The 11,460-nt window shown below is 48.7% G+C and overlaps 1 protein-coding gene across 1 annotated transcript; it reads right to left on the bottom strand.

The window, feature by feature from the left end:
• Nucleotides 1-5,065: 5,065 nt before the first annotated feature.
• On the bottom strand, nucleotides 5,066-9,250 carry LOC123084198 (nitrate reductase [NADH]-like). Its single transcript, XM_044505922.1, has 3 exons — nucleotides 8,208-9,250; nucleotides 6,505-6,739; nucleotides 5,066-6,391 (listed from the first exon to the last, which is right to left on the bottom strand). Exons 1-3 carry the CDS (start codon nucleotides 9,248-9,250, stop codon nucleotides 5,066-5,068), a joined length of 2,604 nt encoding a protein of 867 aa, XP_044361857.1.
• Between the last annotated feature and the right edge of the window lie 2,210 nt (nucleotides 9,251-11,460).

Below are 11,460 nucleotides of genomic sequence, written 5' to 3'. Positions count from 1 at the left end.
ATTTACACGGAGTGACAAATCCCAGTCTCGATCCGCATAAAACAATAGATACTTTCGGAGATACCTGTAGTGCACCTTTATAGTCACCCAGTTACGTTGTGACGTTTGATACACCCAAAGCACTCCTACGGTATCCAGGAGTTACACGCTCTCATGGTCGAAGGAATAGATACTTGACATTGGCAAAGCTCTAGCAAATGAACTACACGATCTTTTGTGCTAGTCTTAGGATTGGGTCTTGTCCATCACATCATTCTCCTAATGATGTGATCCCGTTATCAACGACATCCAATGTCCATAGCCAGGAAACCATGACTATCTGTTGATCACAACGAGCTAGTCAACTAGAGGCTCACTAGGGACATATTGTGGTCTATGTATTCACACGTGTATTACGATTTCCGGATAATACAGTTGTAGCATGAATAAAAGACAATTATCATGAACAAGGAAATATAATAATAATACTTTTATTATTGCCTCTAGGGCATATTTCCAACAACGATGGCCTCATGCAGCTGCAATCACACCGTGTTAGGGAGACCTTGAAAGCCCGGCCTCCGTGTTGGTGGCCATCATTTGTGGTTCCTCCAGGCTCTTTCACCTCATACTTCCAATCGTTGTCGTCATATAGTACAGCTTTTTGTGAGTCTGCCTTTCGTGATTGAAATTCCAACCATTCTTCAACCTTTGGTGGGAAATTGTACTTGTGCTTATCCTTGTTCTCACCAGCAATCTGCTTATCCGTCTCCATTGAGTACTTTAAAAAGTATCCATTCATCTTGTCAAATGTGTATTGAACTATTGCCATCACGGGTAATGCACGTACACCCTTGAGCACCTTATTGAAGCATTCTGCCATATTGCTTGTCATTTGACCGTACCTCCGGCCATCTTCATCGAAAGCACGTGCCCACATATTCCTTTTGACAATCTTCTTATTGAGAAACTCCTGACCGCCGGGGTCAAGTTTCTTGTGTCTGAGCAATGCATTGAACAATGTGGCAAACCGCTTGTTCGTGAAAGCGAGACAACAATCCTGAAGATCATCGGCCAACTCCTTGATACCACATGCCCTATAGAAGTTTGCACAAAAGTGCCTCATGCACCATCGATGGTGCAACTTTGTATGTCCGGGAATGTCAACCACCACCGCATTTAGAATTCCTGGATGGCGATCCGATATGACACAGATTTCCCTTTCAGCCGATAATACCCTTGTTCTCAGTTGACGCAAGAACCACTCCCAGTTATCATTGTTCTCCACCTCAACCAAAGAGAAAGCCAAAGGCAACACCCGGTTATTGGCATCACTTGCTATTGCAACCAATAAAGTGCCCTTGTATTGTCCCGTCAAGAACGTGCCATCAACGGCGATGACAGGCCGACAATGCTCAAAAGCCCTCACGCATTGCTCAAAGGCCCAAAATGCATAGCCAAATACTCGGACGGTCATCCCGTTGTGAATCAATGTTTGGTGCCCATGAGGCTAAACCACGTGAACCATGCCTGGGTTTGTGGCGTCCATAGCTAACAACAACCTAGGGAGTCGGTTGTATGCTTCCTCCCAATTGCCATACAACATCTTGAGTGCGGCTTGCTTCGCCTTCCATGCCTTGCCGTACTTCACCTTGTAATGAAAGATGGCTTTCACAAGGTCAATGACACTCTTGATGCTCATTATTGGAAGTGTGGATATTTGGTTGGATAACCTGTAAGCAATGAACTCGGACGTGAGTTGTCTGTGTTGTTCGTACACAAGCTTGCCATCCGCATTCTTGTGCCGGCACATGTGAGTTGGTAGACAACTCACTATGCGCCAAGTGGGACCTCCTTTCCATGGTCTTGCACGCACAATCCATGGACATGTTGGCACTTCACATTTGACCGTGTAACGCACTTTGACATCTGAGTTGGCCACTTTATGTGGACGATAATGCATAACTGAGTAGTTGTCGAGCCACATCTTCAATTCCAAGAAGGATTGAAACTCACAACCGGGATATATCCCGTTCTTGTTGTCTTCCAAATCACGGTGAGAACTTGGCCTAGCTCCAAGAGATCTGCATTTTCCACCATCCACAACGGCTTCATCCGCGAGACTAAGATCCTTGAACAATGGTGGCTTATGATCCCGCCCGAATACCTTCTTGAATGCTTGGGCCTCCTTGGGCGTGAACCCTCCTCATTAACTTCTTCATCGGGACCATCGTCATCGGAGTCCGATGCATATGCACAGGAAAAAGGGATGGATTGGTCCATTGTCTCTTGCACATGGTATTGGTCGAGGTCACCCACATTGTGGTCATGGAGATCAACTTCGTTGTCATCCTCCTCGTACTCATCATTCTCCTCTTCAAAAGCTTCATTTTTGTTGTTTGGAGTCGGACTCAATGTTGGCCAATCTTATTGCGTGAAATGAGGTTCACTCATTTGATCTTGGTTCATTGGTGGGGGAGTGCTAGCAACCAATGGGGAGGGGTTCCGGTTCAAGTCCGAATTCAAAGTAGACTTAACCTTCTTGGAGGCAAATAACTCAAGAGCCTTGTCTAGAGATTTGGCAACTGTCTCCTTGTATGCAACCCAACGTTGCTCGGAGTTCACACGCATTGTCTTCCAACGGATGTGCATTCCAAAACCAACATTATGCCTTCCCTCGAACTCAACAACGTCACTTGGGTCCATCCAATTCAAATCATTCCTCACTTGTTCCAAGAGCTCCGCATAGCTAGGACTACTCTCAAACACCATGTCAAGCTCATCCGGGTCCGGCTCAACATTGCCTTTCAAAAAGGCCTCTTTATCCACATGATGAACATAAACACATGTTGTTCCCATCCCTACAATAATCAAAAACACGCATATATCAAATAAGTACTTAACAAAAATATTTGCACAAAATACATATGCCCTAACATATATATGAATTAATAACCCTAACCCCCACTTAACAATAACCACAACCCTAACCATAGCATAACCCTAACACCAACATCAAACACACATAACCCTAACCCCAGCATACTATGAAAGCCTAACCATACCAAATTAGCAAAGAAACATAACATGATTCAACACAAATTTCTAAATCCAAGCAAAAACTAGGGTTTCCCCAAACTAGCAAGATTTGAGCAAATGTGACAATTCCTATGGATAAAAACGAGGGGATCGGAGGAGATTACCTTAAGGGAGGGGTTGGCTTTGAAATCCACGGTCAAATACTCCAGATTTGCATGATTTGATAAGGATTTGAGAGGGTGGGAGAGGGGAACAGAGGAGGGGCGCAAGGCTAAGGGTTTGGGTGGGGTGGGGGCGTGTGGGGTGGGGGTGGGAGGGGAGAGAGGGTGGGGCCAGCCTAAGTGGCACACAGACAGTGCAGCGCCTAAGACACGGGCGCTGCACATTACAAGTGTGGCGCCCTAGCCTTAGGCGCTGCACTGCTGTCTGTGAGGCCGCAACTGGACCAGGGCTGCCACACTGGCTGGATTTTCGACGCCTAAGGGAAGGACGCTGCACTGTAGGGTGCGGCGCCTAGCTGTCGGGCGCCACACTGAAGGGTCAGCAGAGTGAAATTTTTTTGAGAGCAGGTCAGATTGTGATTTGATTTGGTTCTCAAGTCAAATATGTGATTTCTGCCTGTAAAACTGGTCTGATTGAAATAGAATCTTATCTACTCCCTCCGTTCTTGAAAGAGTGTACTTCCAAGACTTCCACAACCATGTGGACTTCTTGGGCAAGTCCAAGCTGGCGACCTCCACTACTTCCGCTATTGCCGCATCTTCTTGTTCGGCCACTTCGTCTTCTGGCTTCACCACGTGGACTGGCTTCACAGTGGCGACTGGACTGGTAGGCTCCAGGTCCACCACCATGGCAGCTGAACTGGGGTTCGCCGGCGACTGTGGCATGGCGGCCACTGGACTGGTCACCATTAGATCTAGAAAAAAATCAGTGCAAAGGTAAAATTTTGTATCCTGAGATAGAAGTTTTAGTATGAATATGAAACAAAAGTAGTCCTAAATAATAAAGAAAGTTAATGACAAGGTACATCATGTAATAATCCACGTTGAAGGTATAAAACACGAAAAATGCATTTTAGATCATGATTCAGCGGTAATAAAGCATAGTCATGTCCCCCTCCGTCATGGCTGCTGGACTGGGCGCGGTCGGCGCCGGCGGCATGGTGGCCAGAGGACTGGTCGCCGCCACCGTGGGGGCTGGCTTTGCCGTGGCAACAGGGCTGGGCGCCGCCGGTGCCGATGGTACCACGGTGGCCACTGGACTGCAGGATAGCGCCAGGACACTCGACTTCTCGCTGCTGCCCCCCTCCGCGTTGGCGGAGCACCGTGGCCTCTTGTTGTGCTGTTGCTGCTCCCCCATAGAGATCCACCGGTGCGCCACCTTAAATTTTGACCGGACGGAGAGGGGATCGTATCACAATAATTGAGAGAGAGAGACACACTTACTGGAAGAAGAACAAGGTAGAGGGTGGCTCGGTCGCCAGGTGGGGGGGTCTTTTAATAATTGGCAAATTTGCAACAAAAAAAAATCCTGCATGCATGCGTATTCGAGCGGGCTGGCAGACATGTCAGTCAATGCACACTTGGCGGCGGTTGACTCGGGCCAGATCAGCATGTACGTACATCAAACCATATAATGGACTGTAGATAACCCCAAATGCAAGTTTGGTGACTGTATTTTGGGCATATTTGTAATCACAGGGATTAAAGTAGGCATCAACGCAAGTAATAGGTCTTGTAGTGAATTTCTCTCTTTCATAAAATGGGGTTGCCGCATATTGAAGACGGGTTCAAAGTTGCAGAGCTTGAAGATTCTTAAAGTCGCCATGGGCACCTTGCTATCAACATATACGTTATCTTTGACTAAAAGAATAATTGCATTGATAAGATATCAAAGTATCAAACCTGAATCTTGATCTTTGGCTGGCTGAGAATATCATTGACCTTCTAACCATCCAACCGTTGATTAGTTCTCTGATATATACGACATGTATATACATCTATACACGTCGACACGATAGCTTTGCTTAGGCAGGTGCTACGGAATTTTAGAATGTGATGAAAGAATTGGCCATGTCGTACTTCATCTTCTCGAGGTTGGGCGAGATGGCGAACTTGATCATGGGCGGCGGCCCACAGGCGAGCGCGAGGGTGTCGTCGCCGCCCTCCGGCACGTGGGCGCACAGAATGTCCTCCCTCACGTGCCCGACGCTGAACTTCCAGCCTTCCTCCGGTCGTTTCACCTGGTCCACCACGTACCACACCTTGAGCTTGTCCGGATGCTCTGCCGCCCACCGGTCCAGCTCATCGCGCAGCAGGATGTCATCCTCCGTTCGGTTCGCGTATACGAGGTGCATCTCTGTCTCGTCCCCCGGCTGGTCGCGGAGCACGGCCTGGATCACCTGGTACATGGGCGTGATACCACTCCCGCCGCAAATCATCGCCAGGCGCCGCGCACGCCGTGGCTTGCCGCCGATCATGAAGTTGCCGCGGCCGGTGTACTCCACGTGGCCCAGAGGTCCCTTGACGTCGATGTGGGAGCTGCCTACCTGAAGCGATTCCAGGTACTGTGTCATGACCCCACCGTCAGGGAACTTGGGGTGCTCGTTCTTGAAGTACACCTTGACGAGGAGCTCGAACTGGCCGAGCTCATCGACCATGCTCGTCGGCGTGTACGGACGCATGCACAACTTCCCCTCGATGTTGGCGCACACGAATATGTGCTTGCCGACCGGCAGGCCGAGCACCTGGTCGGGGGAGGGTAGAGCAAAGCGGAACAGGCGGACGTCATGGGAGAGCTCCTTCTTATCGACGAGGCTGCAACGGATCTTCTCACGCGGGCTTGATAGCGCGATGGGTGCGGCGGCGGCCTTGGTAGCCTCGCGGATGGGCGCAAGAGAGGAGCCGCCATGGACGGAGTTGTCAGAGGCATAGCCGGCGCCAGTGGTGATGAGTTGGCCGATGCGGTGCGCGTCGAGGAGCGCCTTTGCCTTGTCGGAGTGGATGGCGTCGAACTCCTCAGTGCAGTCCGTGCCGGCATTGATGAGGATGCTGTCGGCGCCGCCCGGGTGGTCCTTGAGGAAGGCGGTGCAATCGTTGACGTGTCCGTGGACGACGATCCATGCCGAGTCCTTGGACCCGTGCTTGCGCACCTCGGACATGGTGAACTGCTTGTCGTCGGTGGTGTGAATGAAGGGCGTGGACGTGCTACGCTTGAGCCCCGGGGCGGCGGTCTCCATGTGCTTCTGCCGCGCCATCCACCCACCCGTCTGGTTGGCTGGCTGCGTGGGGTGCTCGAACACCAGACCGATCTCCCTCTTGTGCGGCCGGCACACGTTCACCTTCACCTTGAACCAACACTTGTTCATCATCCCCTGTAATCATGTCATGTGCAAAAACACGTCAGAATTAAGAAATTTGCACCCTCGATCGCATTTGAAAATGCCACGACGCCATGGACGAACACATGTGAATGCAGGGTACGCACCATGAGGTTCCATATGAGCTTCTCAGGCTGGGTGTTCTGCGCCTGGTCCCAGGCGCGCACCGCCACCTCCTTGGCGCCGAGGAGATCCAGGACCTCGACATCGACGGACCAGAAGCACCAGCACCAGTACCTGCCGTACTTGTTGGGCTTCTCCGGGATGTCGAGCGTGCACAACATCCATGTCTCGCCCCCGTCCAGCGTCACCTCCACTCTTATGATCTTCTTGCCACCACCTATAAAACGCAACAACAAGAAAAAGAGTTGTGAGAAATCTGATTAATTACACTCACAAGAAGGACTACTTAACAACACAATTGGCTCTTAATACATACTATGACTTACTATATTTGATTATGTATAGTTATACCAATATTTATTGAATATAAGTAGAATAATAATTTAAGAAAATCTCGTGCATGGTTGAATGTTGTTGTGGGTCTTTATCCATGCATGATTGCATGTTGAGGTGGGACTTATCTCATTCATAATTGGATGGTGAGGTGGCATGTTTGCATGTTGAGATCAATATATTAGTGATGATGAATAAGGTATGTAGGATGCTAGTGAAGGTTCATTTAGTTCGAAAATATAAGGTTTATTAATTTTATTATACTTCATCGGTTCAAAATTATTTGAACTTTAGATTTATGCTAAGTTGAACTTTTTGAAGTTTGACCAAGTCTATAGAAAAGTATCGACAACACGAAACTAGTTTCATTAGATTCATCATAAAATATGTTTTCATACTAGATATATGGAAAGTCATGGATATTGATACATTTTGCGAAACTTGGTCAAACCCAAAAGCTGTTTGACTTATGACAAAGCTAGAACTTCAAATATTATGGAACAACGGGGTATCTTCTATATAGAGTATACGATTCCTCGCGTGTTGCAGCGGGAATTAGATATATAATTTTTAAATATTGTTTACCAATTCTGTCCTTATGATTTAAATAATATGAGAAATTTCTGCATAAGAAAAATAAATCATAACATGAAAAGTTGTGATTATCACAATTAAATGCAGTGTGATTTAAAACTTGCTTACAATACACAATTGCATGTGCATGGTATATGATTCTCATGCATATATTGGACGGATGCGAGTGGATCAAACTAATAAATCTAACGACTATCATGGTTTTGATGACATGAAAGTACACGTGTTGAGATAATTACTAGTGGGATCTAGGTAAATAGGATATCTTATGCCAGCTCAATATGGCTGAAGAATTTCAAGAAGATCGTCAATCTCACTAACAGGTATACAAGTATTATGATTATCTAATCTCAACAATATGTATAATATCCTCATTCTCGAATTGGAACTGAAAAGTCAAACATCTCTAACAGGTTTGTAGAGAGAAATATCAATATCTAAGATGTCAAATCAATGTCATTAGATTGATTACTAAATTTGTATTTATACTTTGTTTATTTAGTATTGTATGCTAATAACTTGGTATATTTTGGTCTAAACTTAGTCAAACATAAAAACATTTGATTTTAATTTTTTGATCTATACGCCTCATATACTCTTAGATTATATTCCCTTATTTAGAAACTAGATTCCCTTCCTCGTTCGTGATATATTTTGCTACAAACTTGGTCAAACCCAAAAGATGTTTGATTTTTATAGAGAGAAATATCAACATCTAAGATGTCAAAGGCATTGATTGCATTGCACGGACGACTCATCGGCGTAGGCGTATCCTTTCATGGTGTAGGCGCGCTGCGTGGTGAAGGCGTTGATGGGCAGGATCTCGTCGTGCCCCGGCGTGGTGATCACCGAGTTTGTGTTGAGCTCGTTGATGATGTACTCCGGCTTGTACCACCACGCGTGTGAGTCGGCGAGCTCGGCATCGACGTGGGACGGCAGGACGCGGTTGTCCTTGAAATGGTAGTAGTTGTCGGACTCGGCGGCGGTGACGACGACGCGCGTGAGCCACTTGACCATGCGGCCGCCGATGCAGCCCGGGATGATGACGCGCACCGGGAAGCCGTGGTCCGGCAGCAGCGGCTCGCCGTTCTGCGCGTAGGCGAGCATGATGTCCCGCGACGGGTCCAGCGCCCACTCGCGCGTCACGCTGGTGCCGTACTTGGCGCCGCCGCCGCCGCCGGGGAGGTCCTCGGCGCCCACGAAGCACACGTGGAGCGCGCCGCGGCCCTTGTTGAGGCCCATGATGCCGCACCGGCGCAGGACGTCGCGGAGGCGCGCGCCGCGCCACACGGAGGTGGACGCGCCCGCGGCGCCCCAGTTGAAGCCGGCCGTCTGCCGCACCATGTTCTGCTCCTTGCGGCGGTTCCCGGCGCAGACGAGCGTGACGGGGAGCTCCGCGGCGGGGAACTCCCGGACCAGCTCGTCCATGGTGAACCGGGCGGGCCGGCTGACGAGGCCGGACACCTCCACGGTCCACTCGGACCAGTCGCCGCGGGGCACGGGGCCGTGGTTGCGCACGTAGTGCAGCGGCGCCGGGGTGATGAAGCCGTGGTGCATGAGGCGCGCCAACGGCGGCTCGCAATTGAAGGGGTGCTTGCCAGTGAGGCGGATGAGCGACGGGTTCCGCTCCGTCCACGCGTCCGCCGTGCCCTCGTCCCGCGCGTCGTGCACCGGCGGCTCCACCTCCAGCTGCAGCTGCGAGCCGTACAGCTCCCTCCAGTCCTCGTGCTCCTCGTTGTCCGACGTCTCGGCGTCCTCCATGCGGACCATTCGAGCAGGCTTGGGCTCCACAGAGGCGGCCATGTTTTTGTTGTGAGACAAGAGGTTGGCGCTCTGCAGGTCGGTATATATACACACACGCAGCACCGACTGACATGGACTGCAAAACATCTACTCCCTCCGTCCCATAATATAAAAGCGTTTTTGACAATACGTGCACCTAATGAAAACCTAATTAAAATACATTAGTCTAAAAAATGCTCTTATGGAAATAGATCAGTGACGATAGATGCTAGCTAATTAACTGTTTCACTGTATCCCGTTTCAAACGTTCGCCAAGATCTGACTTTTGTATGTACGATCCGTGCAGCTCATAGTTTCACTTGTTTAGGGAACATCTAAAAGTACAGTGACAATTATTAATGATGGCATAACTTGTACCAGTGGCTGTCCGTGATTGCCGTACATAGTGCGAAGTAAACCCTGAACTTATAGATAAAGCTATAAATAGGAACTCGAACATCAAATTTTGAAAATTAGCACACCAAACTCTTTGATCTCGGTCTATTTTAAATCTTGAGAGCGTTTAGCTGGTATTGGCTCACTCTGCTCTGTTTTTCTTTTTGGGGGCTGTTTCCTACATAAGTAGAACTCTTTGTACAGCTACTTTTTTTTCCTTTCTTTTTTGCGAGGAATTTTGTACAGCTAATTGCAGTAGTTTGGTAGGTAACCATGCATGCATGCACCATTCTGTGTGTTGGACCAGTGGTTGCATTTTAAAATCGTGGTCAAGTTAAGGATGTGTGCATAATAATAAGAAAAAGGAGATCTCCATTGCCTGTTCACCGGAAAGGAGGCTTGAAAGGGCATCCATCAATGTTTTAAATAGCGGGCTATGGCATATAGCGACAACCTTTAAAAACAGCTATAGCTGGGCTATAGCGAGGCTATAGCGGCAAATTATACATGAAATCATTTAGTGGTAACATGCTCAAACAACTATAGCGGAGCTGTATCAGGGCTATAGCCGGTTATTTGAAACTATGCATCCAACCAGCCGCATCGTGCTTGGTATGGACAAGGACGTTCCGTGCAAGAATCACGCGTCCAGAAGTCATACATTCATTCATTCACAGAGTTAGATTCCATTCCAAGGGTTTGTTATCTCCAAAGAAACAAAAGAGATTCCCTAGCATTGTACAACTAGCTAGTTTTCTTTTGGACAGTTGACCATGGCATTGTACGGCCACTAGGCAAGATTATATTGTGAGATAGGATAACATAGCGATCAATGGACGCTCCGTGAGAGAACTCGACCAGACAATTAATCAAGTGATCGATGCCAGTGACAGTGATTATCATACCGGGAATGCGTTCTTTGTAACGAGCGCGCGGGTTTACTCGCTCTCTTAGTGGATGCTCCGTGGCACAACTCGACCACACGATTAATCAAGTGATCGATGATAGTGGCAGTGGTTATCGTACACGGAAAGCGTTCTTTCTAAGAAGGGCACAACACTACCGGAAAAGAGTCCTACCCCGACGGCCAAAACAATGTCGACGGCCGCCGTCGCCCTATTTTGAGCTATGCCAAGAGCCACGTTCTGGCCGTCGGCATACCCTGGCCGTCGGGCTACACCAAGCTAAGCCGACGGCACCCGTCGGCACAAAATGGCCATCGGCCTAGCTGAGAACACACCGACAGCTGCCATCGGCATAAACCCGCCGTCAGCATACCCGTGGACCCGGCGACCCCGCCCGTGACCAGCGGCTAACGTCGTCAAATTTATGCCGATGGTGGTGACGGGCGGCCGTCGGCATATCTCCGCATGCCACGTCACCGATCCGCGGCGCAGCGTCCAGCACGTATGCCAACCGACGGCGGCCGGCGGCATACCCGCCACGTCAGCGATCCGCGGCACGTCGCCCGCCTAAACACTGCCGGCTCTATGCCGTCGGCATATGTGTGTGTGTGTGTGTGTTTATGCTTTTTTATGTATTATTATATTAAATGACATGTAGCATATGCTTTTTTATGATTTATTATATGAATATATATGTAGTTTGTAAATTTTTCATAGATTATGAATATATATAGTTTGTATTTTTTTCGAGCACGTGCCGTCATGTTCTTTTGAATATAGGTCCTTATATTTTATTAAAATCAAAAACAGGTATGCCGACAGAAGTTTTGTGGCGGTTGCAAACACCCGGCACCTGTCTCCGGAGTGTGACCACCTCACGTCCGCGGTGTTCCCCCATCACGGACGGCGCCGCCGTCGGCACCTGGAGGG

The sequence above is a fragment of the Triticum aestivum genome, chromosome 4A, assembly GCF_018294505.1.
Source record: "Triticum aestivum cultivar Chinese Spring chromosome 4A, IWGSC CS RefSeq v2.1, whole genome shotgun sequence".
NCBI classification, from domain to species: domain Eukaryota; kingdom Viridiplantae; phylum Streptophyta; class Magnoliopsida; order Poales; family Poaceae; genus Triticum; species Triticum aestivum.
Note: the sequence above shows the minus strand (reverse complement) of the source record. Positions and strands in the feature narration are given on the sequence as shown.

Coding starts and splice junctions, on each gene's coding strand:
- LOC123084198 (XM_044505922.1), bottom strand. CDS start 9,250: ATGGCCGCCTCTGTGGAGCCCAAGCCTGCTCGAATGGTCCGCATGGAG. Junction 6,740..8,207: donor ATGAAAGGATACGCCTACGC/CGATGAGTCGTC, acceptor GTTGCGTTTTAT/AGGTGGTGGCAAGAAGATCA. Junction 6,392..6,504: donor AGCTCATATGGAACCTCATG/GTGCGTACCCTG, acceptor ACATGATTACAG/GGGATGATGAACAAGTGTTG.